The 27672-nt window shown below is 34.6% G+C and overlaps 1 protein-coding gene across 1 annotated transcript; it reads left to right on the top strand.

The window, feature by feature from the left end:
- Positions 1 to 103: 103 nt before the first annotated feature.
- On the top strand, positions 104 to 27659 carry LOC130055058 (uncharacterized). Its single transcript, XM_056166253.1, has 16 exons — positions 104 to 192; positions 280 to 352; positions 2063 to 2185; positions 2262 to 2378; positions 4161 to 4238; positions 7778 to 7905; positions 8581 to 8667; positions 11284 to 11376; positions 11489 to 11602; positions 14831 to 15035; positions 16246 to 16389; positions 16849 to 16934; positions 24701 to 24771; positions 25449 to 25549; positions 25691 to 26372; positions 26528 to 27659. Exons 1-16 carry the CDS (start codon positions 184 to 186, stop codon positions 26607 to 26609), a joined length of 2193 nt encoding a protein of 730 aa, XP_056022228.1. The 5' UTR covers positions 104 to 183; the 3' UTR covers positions 26610 to 27659.
- The last annotated feature ends 13 nt before the right edge of the window (positions 27660 to 27672 follow it).

Raw genomic sequence — 27672 nt, 5'->3', positions numbered from 1 at the left:
ATATAATTTCGAATCATCGATTTGTATAATCTTGTTCACGAAAGTTTCAGCAATTTTATCTACATTCAGTATCTTTGTGTTCATTTCCTTCCTTATTATCAATGTCTGTACAAATGCTATTAATATCGATGTAGTTTCTTCCTTGTTATCCATATTGTCGAGATTATTGAAATTATTGAGAATATGATGCAGGTTTGTGATTCTTTCTAATAGTAACGGTGACTATTTCAGTGAATCAATTGATATTTGTGTGTTAATAGCTTTTTTCTCTTCTTTCAGCAATTCATGGAGACTTCTATCGAAGGATACACAACTATGTGGCTCTCCCAGGCCAAGTTCGAAGCAGCGAAACGTAGGTTTTACTTGAAGATATTGACGAAAGTCATTCATTAAGGGAATAGTAAACGTTGACGATGAATAATCAATACTTTTGATCTGATATGAATATTACCATTATTTTAGATATTCCCTCAAAATAAACAACAATAACAGCAATAGACAATTATACAAGCCAATGTGGAATAAATTAAATTCGCGTGGCCAATTTCTGCGGATTGTGGAGATTTTATTATTTCGTTAGGATGATTTCGTGGATATGGTTTCTCTAATTAAACAATTGTACGTTTCGTTGTGGTTGAAATTTCTGGAATACGTTTGCCCACGAAATCCACGAAAATTGAGTCCCCAGGAAATCTAAAGAATCAAACCAAAATAACTGTAAAAGTTTTTATTACCTAAGCATATAAAAATAGTACCAATACCGTAGACTACGAAGAATGTGTTTATAGTTGATCAACAACATTGTCTGCGTGAAGCCGAGGAAGTGCTTTATTAATGATCAACGAATGACTTGATTATGAAAGGTGAACATAACGAACAGTGATATGTAACATGGAAACACTACATTAGATTTTTTATAGCTTTGGGTAGCATATTGCAGCACTATATCTATATCTATATTTATTGTACACATTACAAAATTGTACATTTCGTTATGGTTTGAAATTCATGGGATAGGGCTATGCACAAAATCCACAAAAATTTAGTCCCCACGAAATCTAATGAATGAATGGTGAAGATAACGAACAGTGATTAATCTTATAACTCCTATAAGCAATACAAGATAGATTGTTGGACAAACACGGACCCCTGGATATACCAGAGGTGGGTTCAGGTGCCCAGAAGGAGCAAGCATCCCCCGCCGACCGGCCACACCCATCATAAGCCCATATCTTCATCGGGCAAACGGATCCATTCGCAGCCAATACCAGTGCCCAAGAACGGTGTAACAACCGGCACGAAACATCAGACAGCATTTGACCCAATGATAGGTTGTATTGGCAAACTAGATCGTTATAACGACCATAGAATTTGCTAAATGTTGGAACCCATGCACCATCAACTTGTTTGTCAGTTGACTGTTTCAATTTAGAAACTGACCATACGCAGGACAAACTCTTGAGTATCGAATCAGTTGAGAGATGTAAACACCATATGCAGGTGGAAATAGAATATTGCTACATAAATATGAGAAGTTGACGATGGAGAAGCTGAAATCATCCCGTTTGTAATAAAGTTGAGTTGTTAATTTGCCCTTAATATCTACTTTCAATAAAATATCTAAGTATAAAGCAGAAGTAGACGAATCTGTGGTGTCTTTTATTTCGAATTCACTGGGATATATGGAATCGACATATGAATGAAAATTATTACTGTTGATAAATAATACATCGTCGATATATCTCAATGTCAAATTGAATGTCACATCAATGAATTCACTGCATGGTACAAAGAAACTAATTATAGAAGAATTTGTTTTTTTTTTTTTAATTATGAAAGGTTAGGATAACAAAGAGTGATCAATCTCTGAATATCTGAAGATATTAAAAGGATGTTGGCAATACCGTATACTTCGTAGAACGTGTTTATATTTGATTAACAGCATTGTCAGCTTGTATCAGGGGAAGTTTATTATTGATGAAGGAAAGACTTATTTATGCAACGTGGAAACACTATTCGTATATAACATAACACCTGTGGTGAATTTGTTGATTAATTTTAGAGAGATCTCTTCGACACCAGAGAGGAAGAGGTTCCTGCGTCCTATTCATCCTAGACGTGTCTGAAAGCATGAGAGGAACAGCTGTCAGGGAAATGAAGACAGCGGTCATCGACATTCTGGATGGTTTGTCGTGTGATATTCGAAGAAATTGTTCCCGTTAAACTATCATGTTATTACATATTTCATTTCATTTTTGTAGAGTTTGAACAGCATAGACCACGCCTTGATGAAAATGTTTCTGTAATAGTCTGTGGACAGGAAACTAAATTCCTTCACTACTACTCAAACCAATATGCTGCAATAAAACAGAGCTTAGGTAATACTCATATAAAGGATAAAAGGAAACCTTTATTGTATTTTAATTAAATTCACCGAACATTGTTGTCTATATATTGTTATTTTGAGTTAAATGGGATATATCGAATTGACAGAATGATTATCATTAACAGATAAGACTACGAAGATAGTGTCAATGAGGAAATGCAGCATCTTTTTAATATTAACTTCAGAATACTTGTGCATAGAATCGGAGTGGTGTTTTAAAAAATAATTAATTGAATAATTGATCGTTAGATATGAATGTTTCCTTTTTCCCGTTTTGTTGAAGAAACAAGTGTCTATGATGTCACAACCTCTGGTCTTTCATTTCTCACGAGGAATGAACGTGTAAAGTGTTGAAAATTCGTAGGTTTTCATGTTGTAGATTTGATATTTTTTAATTTACTAAAAGTTCTTGTGGAGTTTATAGAACCCACATTTGATTTACACCACTTCTAGGATATGTTGCGGCACAATACGTTTGATGTTTCTCCTTCACGACTGTTAGTAATTTCGTGAAGAGCAAAGATAGGGACTTGGTAGAACGCTTACTGGATCCAACATATGCATCCTTGTTTGTAAGGGGTTTTGTGAAGTTTAGAAATTCGGTATTGGTACGATTAATAATATTCATTTGTCCCATTGACTGGAATTTAAAATGTGTTTACAAATGAAGCATGATTTTGAAGAATATCATCTTTTGAAAGGGCAGTTGGAGTATAAGTACGATTACCAAGTGTGGAATTGATGCCAAGTTCGTTTCAAATTCATTTGTTATTATGAGCCTTACAAACAAAGACAATGCTATTACAGGCTTTGTCAACTGGAACCAAAATATATTCCTCCTGTAAGCTATAAAATTCTTTAATACATTCTGGTTTACTAAACACAGAGGAATAAACTTTGACCGAAGTCATAATAAAGATGAAGTTCTATCGCCAATTGAAAATTCGAGGTTCTTTGAATTTAGGACTTTTCAAAATAAGTTATTTCAGATCCTCATTTTCAACTAAATCAACATAAGCAGTAATGCCATTTGTAACTGGACTATAGTTAAAAGAATACGAAGAATAAGAACTCATAGATTGATTATGTATAAGATGGTCTACATCTAGGAACTGTTAAATTTGTTTGTAATTAAAAAGTTTTGATGCAATGGTGAAAGTAAATTTGTAGGAAATACCGGTTGTAGGCATGGAATATGCTGAAATACACATATTTATGACAAAGAATGCTGCTTATGTTGACGAAATATATTCGTTTCTTAGTAAATTTCAGTTTAAGGAACTAGCGGCATGATTCATAAGGAATATCATTCATAACACAGAGTAGTTTAGATAGTCTGTGAATTTCCGTAAATGAAGTGCAAAAAATATTGATTTCCTATCTAGTAGTATCAAACCTTGTAACATTTGTATTATTAAAACATTTTTCTGTATCTATTTGATGTAATTATTGATATGTGTTGCGTATATTGTATTGGTATTAACGGATAACTTAAGTTTACGTGAATGAATCTTGAGTAAATTTTCATGGCCAAAACGGCAAGTTTAAAACGCTGTAACTCACTAAGAAGCACTATGATCTCAGTTTTAAAAATTAGATTCTTCAATGCAGAATTCATAAATATACTTCCCCAGAAATTGCCAATACTACAAAACTCATGTGCACACATCTTTAAATGAAAACCTGTTTTACTACATGTATCATACAAGTATAATTTCCATTGCAACACATTTATGTTTTTACTGTTTATCATTCTGGTTTCTGATTTTTGTAGAGGAACTGGAATGTTCCGGTCCATCTCCCCTGCCTGCCGCCTTCATGTTGGCTCTTGGTGGATTATTTGAAGGAGCAGGTATTTTCTCAATTACAGCCTGATGAAAGTGCCTTGGGCAGGATTTGTGCTTCTTTTTAGTAGTGCTATAAGTCAGAATTTATTAATTTGAATACCTGGAATATATTTTGCCTTATACAAATTCAAAAACGGGTCAGCTAATGATGGAATAGAATTTGTGTCCATGTGTATTCCGACAGACTGTTGGAAGGCTTGATCACAACCAGACTAAGTAAATATTGTCAATCAGAATGTTCAGCATCATTTTGATATCAAGTTCATAGTCCTTGTGCGTAGAATCGGAGTGGTGTATAAATAATTTTTGGATGATTGAACACAAGATCTGGTTTTCATTTTTATTGATGAAACTTATGTATATGATGTCAATAGCCTGGTCTTTAATATGTTCCGAGAAATGGTCGTGTAAAGTGTTGAAAAGTCGTATAATTTGATGATGTTGCTTGGCAGAAGATTTTTGATTTCAAATTTACTAAGCATTGTTTGGAATTGTTGAAATCCACGTTTGATTTACACCACTTCTGGTATATGTTATGAACCAACGAATGACGATAATGAACAGTGATCAATCTCATAACCCCTATAACGAATACAAAATGGAGAGTTGGGCAAACACGGATCCCTAGGGACACCAAGAGTGGAACCTGGTGCCTATGAGGAGTGATCGTCCCCTGTAGACCGGTTACACCCGCCGTGAACCCTATATCCTGATCAGGTAAACGGAGTTATCAGTAGTCAAAATCAGTGTGCCAAGAACGGCCTAACAATCGGTATGAAACACGTCAGACAGCATTTGACCCAATTATAGGTTGTATTGACGAACTAGACCGTTATAACGACTATACAATTTGCGAAATGCTGACTTCAATTGACAATGTTGTAACCCTTGTACCATCAACTTGTTTGTCAGTAGCTTGCCTCGATTTAGAAACTGACCAAAACAAGCTTTTGCGTATCGAATCAGTTGAGATACATAAACACCATATGCAGGTGATAATGGAATATTGCTACATGAATATGGGAAGTTGTCGATGGAGAAGCTGCAATCATCCCGTTTGTCATAAAGTTGAGTTGTCAGTTTGCCGTTAATGTCTGCTTTCAATAAGATATCTAATTATGAAGCAGAAGTGGACGACTCTGTGGTGTCTTTTATTTCGATCTCACGTAGATTGTTTCTTTTCACGTAGAAGTTTTTTAAAAATAATTTCTGCTTCATATGAATATAGAAACAGGTCAGCTAACAAAGGAGCATAAATCGTGCCCATGGATATTCCAACATACTTACACTTTTTATCTATTCTGACAAGGTGTCAATTTCTTCACCTTCTTCAAATTTAGTCCATCGCCTGGCATAATCTGTGACGGAATTCATAATAGAGATAAAGTTCTGTGAAGACTTGAACTTAAAGTATAATATAAGGCAAGATTGATATTTTACGACAAGAAAAATTTCTTATGTTCGCAGCATCTATTAAAAATCCAACTATTGACTAGTTTTGACTTTTTCAAATATTTTCCGTGGAAATGAGTAATGTTTTCTGTAAATAAGATGTAGACGTAAAAGGGAATCAAATGAGACATCGTGTTGGTTTGATCGTTGGTAAGAACGATGTCCACGACAACGTTCTCACTTTTGTCAATTATGAAAAATTAGTTACAGAAGAAGCTTCAGCAGGTTGAAAAAGTAATCATCGAAACTGGTAGATACAGAAACATACCCGCACATCTTAGAATATGTCTATATTGTAATTTTGGTGCTGTGGGTGATGAAATGAATTTTCTATTATGTTGTAAAAATATTTGGATTTGAAAGATTAGAAAATTTAAAAGTAATGAATGAAGAATACTCTGATTTCATTTGTTTACTAGATTTTTGACATTATGAAAATCCAAGAATTCGAATGTGCATTTCTAAATGCATATCATTTATTATACCCCCTAGGAACTTCTCGAGTATACTCAATCAACCGTGTGATATTTTTATATTATGACTACTACTTGCGTAGATTTTTCTATACTTATTTCTGGGTTATACAGATACTATTCGATAATTCCTAGGGACGACCCGCCCCTTCCTCAAGACAAACGAAAAAAGTTTACTAATATGAATATAAAGGAAGAGCCCAGTGAACACGAACCCCTGAACTCACCAGGGGTGGGATCAAGCGTCTAGGAGGAGTTGCCATCCCCTATCGACCGGTAACACCCGCCGTGAGCCCGATAAGATAAGTGCTACGTTGATTTGAATGAATCACTATTTAGACATACAAACATCCGGGATAATACAATGATATGATTTGAATACTCAAGGCCAAAACGAAGTTAGATGAGTTGTAGTTGAGTTGATGTTTTTAAAAGACAGAAATACGTGAAAAATTCAATATTGGTACGATTTAGAAACACAAGGTTCAAGGCCGAAGCGAAGTAAATTGAGTTACACGTTGAAACACTGTTTTAGAGACAAAATTACGTGAAAGAATTTAAAACTATACAATAATGGTACAACCGTACAACTTAAAAAAAACTAAGACCGAAACGAAAGAAGATAAGTTGTACGTTCGATTATATTATATTGCACATTAAATGAATTAGATTATGGCGAGTCAACGAAAAATAGTCAAAGGACAAAGACACGTGCACGAAAACGATGGCATACAAATGAAGTGTAAGCGGGTGGGTAGTTGAGACAAATTCTGAAATAATCAGGACAATTGTTGCAGATAAAGTAATTTATGCTTTAGTTGATGAAAAGGTGAAGATAACGAACAGTCATCAATCTTATAAAACTCCGACTCTGCAGAGTTCAAAATCTGGTTTACATTAGTGAAATAAATAAACGGATTAGAATTACAAATATTGTATTAGAATGACTTTATTCTGATAAGGTTAACAGAATTTCTAAAATCATCAGCTTATTATTTCCGAATAAGGTGGTCAATTTTAAACGGTGCATCAAGCGTGACGCAAATCTTAAGTTTACAGAGCCGTGCGCAGTTACTTGTTGTAATCGCTTCGCCAATGAAAATTTTATTTTCAGCGATACTATTCCAATCATTTTACGTAATTGTTACTTGATGACGTTGAAACTTTTGGAACCCATGGTCATACATTTTCTTTAGACTTCATACAATGCTACTGTACAACTTAAAATTATACCACACCTCAAATTCGATGTCTTAAGGTTGCCATGACAATAGGTCGACAAGTTTGAAACTGTGGTTTTTGTGCTATTTTAAATTAACCTAAAACAAACTGATTGTACATTTTTTCTTATTTCACAGATGATAAATACATACCACAAGAAATATAAGTGAATGAAAGTGTTATCATAGCAACAATTTACAGGAAAATCGAAACATTTGAAATATGTTGACCAATTAATTCCCATTTCATTGAACAGTTAGTAGAAAAATATCATGAAATTCTTTAGTCACAGCTGTGACGTAATATTTACAGCCCACATCAGATCCATTGGAGACTTACTTTTATATCCCCTGGTAGTCGTTATCACTTTAATCACAGCTGTAACATACTATTTACAGCGCACACCTCACAAGTTGGAGACTTTCAATTGCATCCCCGAGTAGTCGTTTTCACTGACGGCAAATCAACGGACTTCAGGAACTTAAATACCAGTGATATTGAGACGGATCAAACACCTGATACTCGTGTAATTATCCTTGACCAAAATTGCAAACATTTCCTCTCTCATGAAAGGTGACGATAACGAACAGTAATCAATCTTATAACCCCTATAAGGAATACAAAATTAAGACTTAGGCAAACACGGACCCCTGGATATATTAGAGGCTGGGTCAGGTGCCTAGAAGGAGTAAGCATTTCCTGTCGACCGGTCGCACCTGCCGTTGAGCCCTATATCTTGATCAGGTAAACGGAGTAATTCGTTGTCAACATTATTGTGTCATGACTGGCCTAACAATGGGTATGGAACACGTCATACAGGATTTGACCCAATGATAGATTGTATTGGCAAACTAGATCATTATAACGACCATAGAATTTGCGAAATGCTGACTTTAAACGAGACTGTTTAAACCCATTTAACATCAACTTGTTTGTCAGTAGCCTGTTTCAATTTAAGAAATGAAAAAGCTCTTGTGGATCGAATCAGTTGGGAAATATAAGCAACATATGCAGGTGATAATGGGATATTGTTACATAGATATCGGAAGTTGACGATGGAGAAGCTGAAATTATCCCGTTTGTCATAAAGTTGAGTTGTTTGCCGTTAAATTTACTTGAGTTATTTTGTGCTAAATAGCTCATGGAAGTTAATGAAGATATAGTAATGAGATGTAGATAATGAAGTATTTTCTTTATACAGTCAATGGCAATCCTCTGTTCACATACCTCTGAAATAGGAGAAAAGCATCCGATTTTCTGTTTTCCAGTCGGAGAAAACCCCAATTACGTAAGTAATGTGACATGTAACTATTACACACAATATGAAGATCGATCAAATTTAGATTTTTATCGGATACTAGTATTTTGCATGCAGAATACAAGTGCATGACATCACTATAGACAAGCTTTTCCCGCACATGCATGGCTACGTCCCTTGCATAATTTGTTTCAAATTTCTTTATTCACATATATTGATGTAAATATAAACATATGTTTGAAGAGTTTATCTTTGAAAATTATTTCTTCCACAGTAGGCTTTCTTCCACTACGTTGTATATTTATCATAGGACTATTGAAGCGAAATACAAAAATTAACCCCGTCATCGTGTATTTCCATCACACATACAAATATAGCTGCGCCTGCAGAACTGTGGCTCTCTGTGAAATATTGCGATAAAACACAGATCTGTAGATTCATCCCTTTTAAAAACATTCGATTAACAGCAAAACCTTTTTCTGCGCATATCTGGAATATTATATCGCTGTATGTCGCTGCTTTGAAATTTTCATATCAAAAGATCCCTAAACTAAATTTTTACTAAACTTTTGCCAAGGTATATATTAATTTTTACTAAACTTTTGCCAAGATGTACTGTCAAACATTCATTTAAATCCGATGAGGACTGAAGACTCACAAATTCAATAAACTTCGCTTATTTATAGATAAGTGTTCCTTTTTTGTAAATGAAAAAAATAATGAAATTGAATATATCTTTATATATATATATATATATATATATATATATAAAATCAAAATAAAAATTCTATAGGGGCCTCCGTGGCCGAGTGGTTAGGGCGCTTTCGCCTAACGGACTCGTCAGTAGATTTTTAAAGACCCAACTTTAAGTTAACACCCTCAATTTGTTAGCCGTCTGTCAATCAAACATTTAACAATAGATCTCAGGTGGAGTGACACCTGCAGACACTGTGGTCTGCAGGGACTCCAGAGAGGTGTTTTGATAACAATAACAACCAGTACCTACAGGCATTCTTTAGATCTTGAGGAAGGCCTGTATTCTAGAGTTTTGATAGAATTGACTTGTCCACAACTGCTATTTTCTCGTAATTCAATTGTTTTTAAAAAGACCCCTGCACAACGCATTTTTAATATAATTGTAATTCCCCCCCCCCTCTATATACATGCATTATAAATTACACAATCAGAAATCAAACAATAATTTGCCCATTAATTTCTAAAACTTGTAACTTATTGAAATAATTTATATTATCAATTTTTGATAGTTATATATTTATATATATAAAAAATATTCATTGAGCCAATGACTGAGAGTAAAAGAGAGAAAGAGGGGGTGATGTAGACTGTGTGTCATCTAGCCATAGGGATACAACCATTATACAAACACTATGACCACAGAAACTCTGCAGACCACCCTGATACCCTTTCTGTGTACATCAAAAGTATACACAGCACCCTGATCTCTTGGCCAGGTAAATTCCAGGTAAATAACAATGACCATAGATGAGCTCCTTCCACATCCAGTGATCCGTGAAGAAACCGTGCGGTATTTTATTTGGGTCTTTAAACAATGTAAGCAAGTTCCATTAAGACGTCATCCTCATGACGTTATGTGGGCAACGTTCAACATAATACACAGAACATTATACAATGTTAGTGTAAGGCACTTTTAAAAGTACAGAAATATTAGCAGTTCAGTGTATAAGTGTTCAGCGCCTCTAAATTCCTGTACATTAAAGGAAACATTCTATGTAAAATGTTTATGTTAAATAACATGAAGTAAAAATATTAACATTAGAGTTTCGGCTTAAACAGTTTTATGAAATAGTTTTACTTGGTTTTGCGTAATTGTTCATTTTCCTCTTTTACTTTGTAAAATGGAAAATATAAAAACTGCCTTCACCGCACGAATCAAAATACCCGGGGTATATTTAAAATATTTCAAATGCAATGTGTATCATGTATGATCCTCTTAAATGTACGTTAAAAATAACTGTATCCCATTTCCATTCTCAATGACCGTGTAGCGTGTGACAGCGTGGCGAGAATTCCATCGTCATCGAAAGCAAGTTTTTTTTTTAGACTTGCCTAGATGGTCAAGCGGTCTAGCGTGCTGGTAACATGCTGCTAGAAGATTTGGTTCCGCAGGTCGTGAGTTCAACCCCGGGTAGGGGCGGAAGTGGGTATCCCAATAAAGCGAAATTTTCTGTGCTTTATATTAAATATTTCTTCACTTAGGGAAATTATGTTCATTTAAGAGTTCATTGCTATTTTTTGTGCTTTATATATAATGACTCATTATATCATTTATATCGAGAAAATTTATAGATCAAGGTTTTTCATTACGTAAATTTGCGGATCATAAAGATTTAACCGGATAATCGCTACATGTAAATTTTTGAGAGATAACCGTCACAGTGTACACATAGTGATGTATTATCAAGGTAACTTATTTACATATCATCGCTAATTGGATTCGAAATCTCTAAGGGAGACTACAACGCTATCAAAATTGAAAGAGTTGATAAGATCCTTTGCAATAAGAATGGAAATGATTTTCTATGCATTTGCTTGACATGTGCACATTGATGAAATAGATATTTGAAATACATGTTATTTTTCTTGTGACGCCCATTTACATTGCAGGGTTTATTGCAGACAATATCGTCGCTGTCTAATGGAGGAAAAGTGTTGGAGATTCGTAAAGCAAGGTGTTTTGGACGTTACATAATCCATCATGTAAGTTAACATTTCATTGATATGTCAATTATTACATTATATAACCAGTCTTTAATTGTTTCTGGAATTTGAGATTAGGGGTCGAACGTTAAGCCTAATTATATTTTCATAGGTAGCAGCGGATCGTATTTCCAAGGCAACGAATGAGAAAATAATAGAAAGAGAAAACTTGAGAATTGTCGCTGATTTGCTCATCCCTGATGAGACATATGATGAGGACGATTTGGTATTCCATTTCTATCCATCACTCAGTATTTTATTTTGATACCACTCAGTAGTCCATTGTATATTACTGGGTATTCCATTTTATATCACTTAAAATATCATTTTTATATTATTTTTATATCGCTGACGCGTTTTCAAGCGGGCCCTTATTTCAATTTTTCCTTATTTTTGTCAGAGACCCTTATTTTCCTTATCTAAGTCCCAAAATCCTAATAAATCCCTTATATCTTTATGAAAATCCTAATTTTACAATTTTTGCAAAATTGTCCGTCGTCCAGCGTCGTATGTTAACTATTAAACATTTTTAACTTCTTGATAACTACCTTTCCATATTTTTTTTTTTCAAATTCGGTATTAAGCATCAAAGGGACAAGGGGGCATAAATTGTAAATTTTAGGACTCCTGGGGTTATATGGGCGGGACAAAAACTCCCAAAAATTGACCAATTTTCAAATATCTTCTCCACAAGCGCAAGAAAAACTAAATGCATAGTGATATACAGCAACTTTAAAGGGCCTAATTCACGTTTTTCGAAAGAAATATTTTTCATCTTTGGTGTTAAAATTTTAAAATATAGCTCATTTTTTGATGACAACCAAAATTTGGACCATCTGAATGAATAAGAGCAATATCTTAGCTTTGACTCTGTGTTACGCAAACAAAGACTTGAGTCTTTATAAACCAGTGAAACGTTAATTTTGTAATTCAAAGCATCTTCATTTTGTACAATTACAAATTTTAACTTTTAAATGACACAATTTACCTAAAGTATACTTGAGATGTGATATATATAATAAACTTTGATCAATATCCATTTATTTTGAAAACTCGTAAACAGTAACACACCTCTATCTTTGTTTTCAAAGCAAATAATAAACTCTCTATAATGAGCTTCCGTCATGATGAATAACTTAATCTTTTGGGAAACCTTCTAAAACATATTAGACTATAGATTTTGATTATTCAAAGTGAAATACAAAAGTTGGAGGAAAATCGTGAAGCAGTCCCTTTAATGCTATTGATACTAAATTGAAACTAAATTGATATTTAGAAGAAAGGTGAGGATTACGAACAGTGATCAATCTCATAACTCCTATAAGCAATACAAAATAGATAGTTGGGCAAATACAGACACCTGGAGTAGGAAGTCCTTTACGAAAATGGTAAATTCCATGATCCTAGGGGGTAAGGATTTGGATTCAGGTTGGAGTCAAAGTTATTATAGTGATTTATGATTTGAAGGACTTCTTTAAGTTTACTGGTACAGTATAAAAACTAAATGCATAATTGATAAGGATTTACCCCCACAAAAAGTGATTTTCGCAACTCCCGGGTTTTGACTATAGGATGGGTCCAAATTTGTCAAATTGTTTAATGTTAATACATATATTTATGTACACCTTTCATCAGTATATGCACTTTTGAGGGCATTGAAGTTTTTAGCTCACCTGAGCTGAAAGCTCAAGTAGGCTTTTCTGATCGCCTGTTGTCCGTCTGTCCGTCTGTAAACGTTTTACATTTTCGACTTCTTCTCCAGCACCACCGAGCCAATTTCAACCAAACTTAGCAAAAACATTCTTTGGTAAGTGGTTTTTAGGTTTGTTCAAATGAAGGGTCATACCCCCTTCAAAGGGGAGATAATCACAAAAATGCAAAAATAGGATGGGTCATTTAAAAATCTTATTCTCACTTAAAAAGTTTAAAAATCTTCTCAAGAACCACTAAGGTAGCAGAGCTGAAATTTACATGAAAGCTTCCTATCATAGTGCAGATTCAAGTTTGTTAAAACCACGACTCCCGGGGGTATGTTGGGACCACAATAAGGTATCAAAATTTTATATGCGAATATATAGGTAAAATCTTTGAAAATCTTCTCAAGAACCACTGGGTGAGGAACGTACAAATTTACATGAAAGCTTTCTGACATAGTGCATATTAAAGTTTGTTAAAGTCATGGCTTCCAGGGTTAGGATAGGGTCATAATAGAGGATTAAAGTTTTGCATACACATATATAGGGAAAATCATTAAAAATCTTCTGAAGAACCATTAGGCCAAAGAAGTTTACATTTACGTGAAAACTTCCTGACATAGTGCAGATTCAAGTTTGTTAAAATCATGGCCCCCGGGAGTAAGTGGGGCCACAATAGGGGGTCAAAGTTTTACATGCGGATGTATAGTGAAATTTTTTAAATGTAGGCCAAAATGACTCAGGTGAGCGATGTGGCACATGGGCCTCTTGTTTGTATTGATTAGGAAGTTTTACCCCTTATTTTTGTCTAAAAATCCTAAAATATCTTAGAAATAGCCTTTATTTATGAATAATTTTGCCTAAAAAGGTTCTTATTTTTCCAAAAAAAAAATCACTTGAAAGCTTACACTTAGTATTTCATTTCTATATCACTTAGTACATGTATTTCATCTTTGTATCACTAAGTATTCCATTTTTATACCACTTAGTATTCCATTTTCATAACACTTAGTATTTCATTTTTATTCCACTTAGTATTTCACTTTTATATCATTTAGTATTTCACTTTTATATCATTTAGTATTTCACTTTTATATCATTTAGTATTTCATTTTTATTCCACTTATTATTTCACTTTTATATCATTTAGTATTTCCGTTTTATACTATTTAGTATTCTATTTTGATATCAATTTGTATTCAATTTTTGTACAACTTAGAATGTCATTTTTATACCACTTAGTATTCCATTTTTATTCCTACTAAGTATTCCATTTTCATATCATTTATTATTTCATTTTTATTCCAATTAGTATTCCGTGTTCAATGCACTTAGGTTTTGATTTTTATATGATATAGTATTTCATTTTTATATCAACTAGTATTCCATTTTCATAACACTTAGTACTTTTATATAACTTAGTATTACATTTTTATTTCACGCAACATCTAAATTTTGTACCACACGATATTCTACATTTATACCACTTAGTATTCCCTTTAATGCTTGTCGGGTGTTAAATTTGCCTTTTGCCACAGATTCTGTCGCATTTTTTAAAACTTGAAAATGTTTCTTATACAACATTGCGTTGTTACCAATATACAGTTACAGGGGTAAATTTTTGACCAGTCGACATTACCGAATTTTCGGAATACTGAGTAAGGGCACTCTGCGGTTTGATTTTGCCTGAACACTGATTAAACTATGAAATGCTTGTTTTCATCAGGATAAATATTGCTTGATGAAATGTGTCATTTCAGGATATCATATACGAGTTGATACATAATAGGGAGAGGATTCTCGAAACCCAAAATAGAATGGATGAGGACTCGGATGACCTCAATTACAAAGAAAAATATTCCACGGTCCCCTGTCTTGGTACAAGAGTTTGTCGTGGCCCCCACTGGAAATTTCAGAACCAGGACAGCGAGGGCAATGGGACTATAGTTGGACACGGAGATAAAGGTAAGTCAACGGTACACAGTACAAAGTAAGTCAAATGCTCATGTGCAAGGCAAGCCAACGGAAATACAAACAGTGCAATGTATATCAAATGTATACACTACAAAGGAAATCTAAATCATATAGTACAAGATAGGTCAAACGTATATATTAATAGATAAGTCAAAATGATATAGTAATAGATAAGACAAAGGTACTAGTAATGAATAAGGCAAAGGTAATAGTAATGAATAAGGCAAAGGTAATAGCACATAGAAACCCAAAGTCACACAGTACAAGGTGAATCAAAGATACAAAGACACATTGTACATCGAGTCATGTGTATACGATACAATGTAAGTCATGTGTAAATAGTACAAGATAAGTGATGTGTACACAGATAAAGGTAAGTCATGTATACACAGATAAAGGTAAGTCATGTGTACACAATACAATATAAGTCATGTGTACACAATACAATATAAGTCATGTGTACACAGATAACGGTAAGGCATGTGTACACATGTACAGATAAAGGTAAGTCATATGTACACATATAAATGTTCACTTTCTGTCCACAAGAGAGGCGGCTGGCCTCTTGTACAGTCTCGTCATCGTAGGCAAAATCTCGGAATGACGTGGCTTTGCTTTTCTTTTCCCACCATCCTCTTGATATTAAGAAAGGGACACAATTATTGTCTAGTGAAAGTGTATAGATTAATTTCTCTCTCCAATTTTCGAATGCGTTCACAGTTTCAATTTTCGTCAGGCACCACTGTTTGGGGGCGCGGGCAGTACTCGCCATCGTTGTACCAAATACGTCACAATAACCGTACACACTACTGATAATCACACGTGTCCACAGTAAAACTTAATTACGGTATGAAAAAAGTACCTACTGATGTTGCCGTGGGTCGTATCACGCTGTCACCACGCCAATCAAAGAAGGATAATCGCAACACGTGTGTGGTATCAGCATTTGCGCCACTTTAATAATGAAACCGGAAGTCGAACACAAAACACTAAGAGACAGAGTCATAAACCGCCGGAAAACTAAGTTCCGGAGTAAGCAATGTCTGGTGCAGAGCAAGTGTTGATATTTTAGTGTGACATTGATGTACCTTTAGGATTTTTTGTGATTGAAATCTTTACTATTTTTGTTTATTATAGAAACCGTATTCATCATAGATAATAATGCAAACAATGTGCATAAACAAAATTGCTTTTTTGACAGCTGGCTTCGTGCGAGTGGAATGGGATAATGGGAATCGGTGTGTTTACAACTACGGAATAAATGGTGTATATGATATTGTGATTTGTGACGAACCAAGAATTCCTATTGATGGTTTTGTTGCTGTTGGGTGTTATGTAAAGAGAGGCAAGTATTTTATCAGATATATCCAGTGGCGTGTAATCCATATCCATAACAACCCGTATCATTGAAAAGAAATAACACATCCACATAATGGACGATTTCACAACACAAAGGAAAAATAAATATCAGTTATATTTTCTCGTCTTTTCAAATCTAATTGCCTTGTCTGATACTTCAGAGGGTTTACTTACCCAACGTCCGATTTGTAGATCGTGACTTCGAGTATAGGGGTTTTTAAAGAATATGTTTAGGTTACTTTCAGATAAAACTGCATTTATCCACTAAATGATGAATACTAGGAAGTTTTCAATTTCAAAATTGTATTGTACATATCCTACACATTCCATCTGTACATATTTTCTTTCGTGTTTTATTCCTCTTTGAATTAATTAGTTTCCAATTTATGAAAGCATTAGATATTTGCCATGTCTACACAAAATATTAACTTTTTATTTCTACAAGGCCCTGACTGGAAATGGGAAGAACAGGATGGTGGTAAGGGTTCTATAGGAACAGCTTACCGAGTGATGGATAACGCCAGCGTTTACGTTAGTTTTCTAGGCTAAGGGTAACCTTTACATGTTTTGTCTATGTTAGCTCATAGATAACGTCACCGTTTACATCATTTGTCTTTTAAATGATCAGGAATTTTGATGTCCTCTGATTGGTCAGAATGAGTTCACCTCAGTATTAACTGTGGACGGTTTCCCTCTTGAACAACCATATATTTGTTGATATTTTATCCATTAATCAAATTGCGCACGTCAAAGCATATATCTTTAAATCATATTTAATGGCATTAAAGTCTTAACCAAATATTACCTTTTAGTATAGAATTATTATCAATTTCTTCTTTTTTTTTTTTTTAGATAATTAAGAATACAATTAATAAATGTTACAGTTTCTAGATTCTGATTGTTGAAATGTTGTTATAATGTGATATAATACACATGTTTTTCTTTGGTTTTTGTTGAAGGAATAAAAGATATGGTGAACACAATTATAAAATTCCTGAACATTTAATGGAGCTGCTGTTGATTCGGTCTATTCGTGAAGATACGGATCTGGTCAACTAATTCCTGACCAGATTCGTATTGTCACGAGTAAACCTCACCCAAAGTCAATAATTGTGTAGTGTTAACTTGGTCAACCAGTACTTGACCAGATCCGAGTTGTTACAATAGATATCATCCTAAGTCAATACTTGTGTAATGTTAACCTATTGATGTCGCCAATGCTGACGTTATCTAGTTATTTTAACCCATACATAATGCTAATGTTTACGTCAGTTCTAAATATTATTCAATCAAAAACTTTTCTATTTATCTTCATTTGTAATGTTAATCCACTCAAATAAGTAATAATAATAATAATAATGATTGGTTTTATATAGCGCCTTTTCCAGCGTATGCTGCTCAAAGCGCTTTACAATAATCAATGTACATTATTACCCCAGCAGACCTTATATCAATCTAGAACTTTCTCAGCCTCCTAGGAAGCTGCCATTACAAGCGCTAGAGCACTAACATTCTAACAAAATCTTTCACTGTCTATAGCCAGGTACCTCTTTTACACTTGGGTAGAGTGAGGAAATTCATGTAAAGTGCCTTTCCCAAGGACACAACATCAGCCCTGCCGCGGCCAGGACTCGAACCCACGACCTTTCGGTCGAGAGTCTGACGGCCTAACCACTCGGCCACTGACGCCACTGTAAAACGTCAGCTATACGACCACATAGTCCTTCACATCTGCTTCGTACTTAGATATCTTATTGAAAATAGATACAAACGGCAAAGTAACAACTCAACTTTATCATAAACGGGATGATTTCAGCTTCAACGTCAACTTCCCTTATTTATGTAGCAATATTCCAAAATCATATGCAGAGCGTTCGCCCCGCATGGGGAAGGTCGGGGTTCTAATCTCGGCCGCGACAGACCTAAGTCATTAAAATTGGTGGTGACAGCTTCATCACCAAACGCTCGGCATGTCCAGTGCCACAGCAGGTGTGGCACGCTAAATAACCCTCACTGCTCAATGGCCGTAAGCGCCGAGCATAGACCTAAATTTGAAGCCCTTCACTGGACTTGGTGACGTCTCCATATGAATGAAAAATTCTAGAGAGGGACGTTGAACAATTATCAATCAATTAATCTCAAGTGATTCGATTCTCAAAAGCTTGTTCAGCGCATGATCAGTTTTTCTACCGAGACAGGCTATTGAAAAACAAGTTGATGTTACAGAGCTTTCAATAGTCCCCTTTAAAGTCAGCATTTTGGAAATTCTATGGTCGTTCTAGTGATTTAGTTTGCCAATACGACCTATCTTTGGGTCAAATGTTGTCTGACGTGTTTCATATCGATTGTTTAACCGTTCTTGGCACACTGATTGTGACTACGGATTACTCCGCTTACCTGATCAAGATATAGGGTTCACGGCGGGTGTGATCGGTCGACAGGAGATGTTTACTTCTCATAGGCACCTGGTCGCATATCTGATATACCCAGGGGTCTGTGTTTGCCCAACTCTATATTTTGCTTTCCTAAAAATGTTATTAATCGCTGTACGTTATCTTCACCTCTCTGATAGCGCATGTATATAATGCTATGTTTACGTGATTAAAGAAATGAAACTTAAAATTCTTTATTTGATTCATGTATCAAACAACAAATGGGACGCAAATCTTCATCAATGCGCGTAGCGTTTGTCGTTTGATAATGCATCAAATAAAAATTATAGTTTTTATTTCTTATCATTTAATTATGTTTTTGAAATAAAAAACAAATAGTTTCTCTCATCAAAAAGCTTTAATTAACGTTTTTGTAATGGCGCGTAGGAATACCTATTCGTACCATTGAAAACAACAAAACTGGCTTTGCGTTCAGGTCAAGTAGAGTTACTGTGGATAATTAAATGGATTATACACCAAATTAAAGGTGTAATGGTTCAAAACTGAATTAGATATAAAGGAAGAGAACACGTTGCTCCATTGGGTACGAGGAGACGTTAAACACTGGTTGCGTAGTAGGAACGGTGGAATGCGACTCGGCTCCATTTCAAAATCAAGTAAAAATCTCAACACCTCTTCATGGAAGGTGAAGATAACGAACAGTGATCAATCTCATAACTCCTACAAGCAATACAAAATAGATAGTTGGGCAAACACGGACCCCTGGACACACCAGAGGTGGGATCAGGTGTCTAGGAGGAGTAAGCATCCCCTGTTGACCGGTCACACCCGCCGTGAGCCCCATATAAATTGCCCTCGTTGACTGAGCCCCATATAACACAGTTCAATTTTATTAATCTCACAGATAAAAAGTCGCTGCTTGCCCCGTGATATTATCGAACTCGTAAAGCAGAGGATGCATACCTGGAACTCGTGTTTACAATCTGTCTACTTCTACCAGTCAGTGTCCTACGTCACCAAGTTTATTACTCTGCCACGTCATTACTAGGCCTATATGTGTTGTTTCTTTAAATTAATTTGTATTTTATTCATATATTTGGTTGTGTTGATATTTGGTAGCATCAAACGAATCAATTGGAAATTTCCGTTCTATAAATACTGCTAAAATTAGAACGGGGGAAACGCATTCCAGAGAAAAGTAGTCCCGCATGCTTTGTGCAGATGAACTCCGGACGAAATTTGTTGACTCAGAAATCAAATGAATTTTTCATCCAATCAGCATCGTTGTTAAGTCATCACTTTAAAGGTTATTAAATGATTTAGTAAGAAAGTTAGCTCCTCGGGGTTTGAACACAACCATGCATGCATGGAGTTTTCGACAAAAGTCGAAATTTGGACTTAAAGTCTTAGATTTTACTCAAATTTTGACTGGACAAATAAAACTAAAACTTAAGTTTGAAAATTGTTTTCGAGAAATCCAAGTCAGAATGTTTTCACTGTCTAGGTACGAGTTCAATGCTTATTTGATTGGTCAAAACATGTTATTCATTTAACTAAACCTATCCATTTGAAAATTAGTATGTCAATCAAAATTTGAATGGGTTTGAAAAGGACTACATTTTGTGTCGGAAGAGTTGTTTAATCTAACCTCTACACATTTTTGCTTCGGATTTATTTAAGATATCATCACTATTCATACCCGCAGATACATGTATGTGTTTAATTTTGCGAAAGAAAAGACTTGGAAATAATCAATTGATTACCTTGGTTGAAATATTTCCCAAATAGAAGAATAATTATTGAATTTAGTTGAAATTGCATTTTAAAATTTAGTATTATGGCGAATAATTAAAAAAATTTAATCAACAACCCCCTTTTCTTAAGTTTCATCTTAATTTTGAAGTAACACTTTGTTACATTTATACAATTTTAAAAAATGACACTACTCCAAGTATGTTTTTATAGCTCTCAAATTCTGTATGATGATATATTTCCACATCTTAAGAACAGAAAGGGCATTATTCATTGTCAATCTACTATTAATGAGTTTCTATATATATATATATATATATAATCTTTTAACATTGATTGGCAAGCCTAAAGACCAAAAAACATGTAGTCTGCGTTGTAAATACGTTTGTAGATTAGTGTAGTTGTAGTGCTAGATGTATTTATATGTAGTTTTTGTTGTTATTCTTTGTTGATATTGGCCACATTATGTAATTCTTTTCATTGTCCTTAAGAAGGGACAGGTCGTCCCGAAAATTTGACAATCTGGTTGTTCGTGTCGTTGGTCATTTTAGTGCTTTGTATAATTTTTTTGTATTTGACCTTGTATCCATGCTGTGGATCCGACACTTTTAGGTATCGGGTGTTGTTGGAACTTAGTGCTTATATATATATATATATATATATATATATATATATATATATATATATATATATATTTAAATTGACGATCAGATGGAGTTCAATCACATAACATTTATTTCTCTACAGGCTGTTTCGTAAGGGGATGGTTTCCCCTCACTCGTCGGGAGAAAAATGACATCTAACGAAAAACATCCGCGTGGCTGAGAATATGTTACACAGAAACATGCTGGATAGTTGCTAAGCATGATTACACACAGGATTGAGTAAATAGAAATTTATGGGAATGACGGCAAGTGCTGACAAGTTCTGAACGCTTATTCAATGAAGATTTTTCGGGATGACATATTATAAAGAATTTCTCTAGAATACAAAGGTTGCACTTTTTTGAAATGTTTGAGTATGATGATGTTTTTCCTAAAATTTCCCACTTGATTTTGTAGTCAATATTTTTGTCTTTCAATGTCCATATGAATTTGCTGAGCTCGGTGGAATTCTTTTTCGTGGAATTACGGAATGAATGAGTGTGGTTGGCGTATCTTAATTTGAACTCGGTGTCTGCTAGTCCCACGTAGCTCTCTTTTTGTCCATTATCGGCTCTGACTCTAGCTAAATACACAATTCCGTGGGCGCGACATTCACCGTTGAGCGGGCATTGATCTTTGTTTCGGCCATTACACCTGTTACATGTATCTCCGGTCTGGCGCACTTGTTTGATTGAAACGTTATGCGAGTCAATTACATTTTGCATGGATGGCATACAACTGTATGATATTTTAATAGTGTTTCTGTTGATAATCGGGCGTAGAACATGGCCTATCGGGAAACACTCATCTATAATTTTGAAAAACTGTTTACCCAAGTTTGTTTTTACGTTACTATCATATGGGGGGGGGGGGGGTTTAAACCATGTGATGTTACGGGAACGATTTCTTCTGCTGTTCTGTTTAGTTTTGGCTGATTCGTCGTATGTTAGCTTGTATTTATAGCCGCTTTCATCAAGTGCTTTTTGGTATATGCCGGCGGCTTTGACGAATTCCTCTTTGTCCGATGAAATTGATGACAATCGGTGATTGATGCCTGATGGTATAGCTTTAAGTATGGAAGTATTAAAGTATTAAAGCTATACCATCAGGCATCAATCACCGATTGTCATCAATTTCATCGGACAAAGAGGAATTCGTCAAAGCCGCCGGCATATACCAAAAAGCACTTGATGAAAGCGGCTATAAATACAAGCTAACATACGACGAATCAGCCAAAACTAAACAGAACAGCAGAAGAAATCGTTCCCGTAACATCACATGGTTTAAACCCCCCCCCCCCCCATATGATAGTAACGTAAAAACAAACTTGGGTAAACAGTTTTTCAAAATTATAGATGAGTGTTTCCCGATAGGCCATGTTCTACGCCCGATTATCAACAGAAACACTATTAAAATATCATACAGTTGTATGCCATCCATGCAAAATGTAATTGACTCGCATAACGCTTCAATCAAACAAGTGCGCCAGACCGGAGATACATGTAACAGGTGTAATGGCCGAAACAAAGATCAATGCCCGCTCAACGGTGAATGTCGCGCCCACGGAATTGTGTATTTAGCTAGAGTCAGAGCCGATAATGGACAAAAAGAGAGCTACGTGGGACTAGCAGACACCGAGTTCAAATTAAGATACGCCAACCACACTCATTCATTCCGTAATTCCACGAAAAAGAATTCCACCGAGCTCAGCAAATTCATATGGACATTGAAAGACAAAAATATTGACTACAAAATCAAGTGGGAAATTTTAGGAAAAACATCATCATACTCAAACATTTCAAAAAAGTGCAACCTTTGTATTCTAGAGAAATTCTTTATAATATGTCATCCCGAAAAATCTTCATTGAATAAGCGTTCAGAACTTGTCAGCACTTGCCGTCATTCCCATAAATTTCTATTTACTCAATCCTGTGTGTAATCATGCTTAGCAACTATCCAGCATGTTTCTGTGTAACATATTCTCAGCCACGCGGATGTTTTTCGTTAGATGTCATTCTTCTCCCGACGAGTGAGGGGAAACCATCCCCTTACGAAACAGCCTGTAGAGAAATAAATGTTATGTGATTGAACTCCATCTGATCGTCAATTTATGTAGCTCCGTGAGGCCACGTCGAGCACTCTAGAAGATTATATCGGAGATTTATCCCAATATATATATATATATATATATATATATATATATATATATTATATATAGAAATAGCAATGAACTCTTAAATGAACATAACTGCCCTAAGTGAAGAAATATTTAATATAAAGCACAGAAAATTTCACTTTATTTGGATACCCACTTCCACCCCTACCCGGGTTGAACTCACGACCTACGGAACCAAATCTCCTAGCAGCATGTAACCAGCGCGCTAGACCGCTCGACCATCTAGGCAATATATATATATATATATATATATATATATATATATATATATATATATAATTATTATTATTAGAAGACAAGAATACGTATTTATGTGACGTAATGAATGATTTGTTTTCCTTATATTGAGTTGATACCAACAGATAAAACGAGTTAATGTGATTAATCCTGAGCAAATGTTAAGTGCAAAAGGGTCAAGTATTACAATATAGCTCAATAACGAGCACCGTGTTTCCTTTGTTTCTTTTTAATTCTATAACTCCCCTTCTTTGAAGAAATTAAAGATATACTTCTGAAAAAATGCACAATGCCAAAACACCCAGGTGCTAACCTCTTTATTGTTAACCCATATAAAACTACTGTTTGTGGTCATTATCAATATTAATCAATATACAATACTAATGTTCACATTTCTGTCCTTTTTTCTACAACTATTTTCCGTCTCCTCCAAATGAAGAGTTCTTGTATGAATTCCGCAATACCTAAAGTTTAAATCATACGTTGTAGTAATATGACTATACTTCTAATATCGGCTTGTTAGATCAGTGGTGAGATCACTTAACCGGAAATGAATGCAAAGATATTAACTGGTGATGTCAATGCAAGGTGAAGATAACGAACAGTGATCAATCTCATAACTCCTACTAGCAATACAAAATAGTTAGGCAAACACGGACCCCTGGACACACCAGAGGTGGGATCAGGTGCCTAGGAGGAGTAAGCATCCCCTGTTGACCGGTCAATAAATACAATTTTCTCTAACATATAAGAGGTGATTTTACATTTTTCCTCCTTACCCCAATCAGAAACTATCAAACTATGCTAGCTTTAAGCTCTAAAACGGACCTGGTAGTACACCCTAACAGTAGAAACAAGATAGGATACAACTGAATTGTAGATGAAATGTTACTAAACTTACCTTTTATTGACTGACCTCCTTTCTGTTAGAACAGATATATTTTTTTGGTTTACATTCGTTTTGAATATTAATTGCTTAATGATAGCAACGTCTACGTGAGGAGAAGATAGGTTTTCCTTCAATGGGAATTCATATATTACCAAGTTGCATAGAAAAAACTCGAAGTGTTGACATTGTTGTTCGTCTGACTTCAGGTTCGATGGCCCTGTGGACGGATGGGTAACTACAGATTCGGATACGACGGAAAATACGACATTGAAGTTTGGTAAATATATCTCAAGAATAGACTGATTTGTATTGAATTCGTCTTGCATGTTGATTTATTGGTATCGCGTTTAAACTTTGAAATAGGCTTACTTTCTACTGATTTACATCTTTGTTATTGAAGTATCTTTAACTGTAGATTGATTTGCATGACGTTTAAACATTGAAGTACTTTTATCTGTAGATTGTTTGCATTATGTTTATCAATTGAAATAAAATCACCTGTATATTATATCAAGTTAATCAATTAAAATAAACTCATCTGTATGTCGTATCATATTTATAAATCAAAACAAACTCACTTGTAAATTGAATCCTGTTTATAATTAGAATAAACTTCATGTTTATAAATTAGAATAAATTCACCTGTACATTATATCATGATTATGAATTAAACTAAACTCACCTGTAGATTGCATCATGTTTATAAATTAATATAAACTCACCCGTAGATTCATTTGTATTACATTTATATCAAGTTAGAGTAAATTTCTTGGTGATAGATTTGCATCACGTTTATTAGTATAAAAATAAATAATCCGTTGATTGATTTACTTCATATTTATAAGTCGAAATAACCTGTAGATTGATTTGTAGTACAACATACATCAGATAGATACATTACTTGTTGATCGATGGCATCACGATTTCAATTTGAATTATCCTTATTCGTTGCAGCGACCCATTTTCCCCGGACGTGAAGAAAGCTGTAACAGAACAACGGCGTACATCACAAATGCCTGCTTCACTCCACGGCCTTCCTTCAACTGATTTAAAGGGTTAGTGATCTGAAATATACATTCAATGATTAACACAATAAAACACCATTTAAAACAGCGCCTTCAGTTTTCTTTTATAAATATCCACTTCATTTCAATTTGATAATCAAACATAAGTATGGATAGATTGACAATTTACAGGTGATTTTGCTGCGAAGGAATCACACTACAGTGGACCAAATGAGGGCCATGAAAATAAAGAACATAAGGGACCTTCAGCATGTGTAAATGAAAAATCAGATCTTTGTTCAAATGATGTCATGTTACGTAATGAAACTAGTAATGATTCAACTGAAACTAAAGATTTCTACAGATCTGAATCAAACATACGAGTGGGACAAACATCGAGTACTGATAGAACAAATACGACCGACTTAAGTTCGGAACTTCAATCTCCTATGGAAGTCGATGACTTACAAACTGATTCTGTAAGCAATCTCAGTCCCAAAAATGATTTACAGACTCGAGAAGTGGGGCATTCTGAAACTAAACGGTCCGTTATTCCAAATGATTTTCAAAATACATTGTATGCCATACAAAACAGTTCTCCTGGTGATAAGCAAGCATCAGTATCTGACGGCACGATGACACCAAACCAAAGAAAAGAATCAATGACAAACAAAGATATAGGTTCAAATATTCCACCGCTACTGAAAAATGTTATTGGTTCTAAAAACATTTCCACAAATTCTAGTCGGTGTTGGCAGTGGAGAGACTCCCATGGCCTCTGGGTAGACTATCCTGATCATGTGAATAATTTCATCAACCACAGACTTCAACAGCGTCCTCAGTCTACGGTTGTCATTAATTATAACGCTCAAAGGTAAGAGTATCGTAAATGTAGAAAATGGCCTACAGTTAGTAAATGAGAAATTTTCTTTGAGAAACACTGTACATTAAAGAGACGTTAGATATTTATGTTATATGTTGTATAAAACCTGCACGGTTTCGTCTTAATTCTAGCATTTGTAACTTTAGTTTCAGACTTGTAGCATCCAGAATGATTCAGATCAACACAGACACAAAGGAGACACACCGAGTTAGATGGAAGAATACGTAGTAGCTATTTGGTACTGTAAAGGATCAACACCAGTAGAGGAACGAAGAGTGTCATTAAACATATTGTACAATTATCACTTTAGGGGTGTCAATGAGTCCAGTTTACTAGTTATGTACTTTGATTCTATGATACCAAAATATTTCTTTTTGCTAAAAAACAAACCCATGGAATTGTTAGTATTGAATGGGGGAAAATAAATCGCAGTGGTAATTTTTGCTATATTTGCGGTCTAAAAGAATCCGCGAATGTAAGAAACCGTGAATATTTTTATTATTCTTTAATACACAATGTGTTTTAAAATGGGGAAAGAGCTTATATTGATTCAAATCAGCGAATTCATGAACCCGCAAATGTGTCTAAAATGTAAAAACCGCGAAAATTACAACCCGTAAAATTATTCCCATATACAGTATTTTATTTATTCTTTAACGGCAATTGTTAGAATTTTTTCAGAAATGAAAATGAAAACGAAATTTCTGTTATTATGAATATATTTTATGGCATTGAATATAATTCACTTTTACAATTTCTCAATAAACAGTGGGAACACTTTATGTAGAGTTACCGGTATATAGGGAGGGGTAGTATATTTCAACTTTTCAACATCATAGAAAATTTACGACGCCATTACTTTTTAAAGAAATTGTATAATTTTACTTCTTATGACAAAACTCAGTCACAAAATATATATATCAACCCTTGCATTTATTTTTACGTTTGTATTACGTGTCCTCAAGAACATAGGATACCTAAAAACGAATTTGTAAATGAATTTTGTGAAATTATTGTAAACATTTTAATTTTGCTTAAAATCCGATATTTATTACAAAAATTGCCCATGAAACCACATTTATTTTTGCATTTTTCACAAATTTATACTAGTAAACGGGGGTGCTGACTACTTCTAGACACCTGCTCTCACCTCTTGTATGTCCATAGGACCATGTTTTCCCAACTCCTAATTATACAATCATTATAGGAGTTAAGAGATTGATCACTGTTCGATATCTTCACCTTTTTTTAAAATTAAAGCAGAGTACTGACAAATAAGTTGATTGGTTGA

The sequence above is a fragment of the Ostrea edulis genome, chromosome 5, assembly GCF_947568905.1.
Source record: "Ostrea edulis chromosome 5, xbOstEdul1.1, whole genome shotgun sequence".
Lineage (NCBI taxonomy): Eukaryota > Metazoa > Mollusca > Bivalvia > Ostreida > Ostreidae > Ostrea > Ostrea edulis.
The sequence above is the reverse complement of the archived record's forward strand: the minus strand, read 5'-3'. Positions and strand labels throughout refer to the sequence as shown.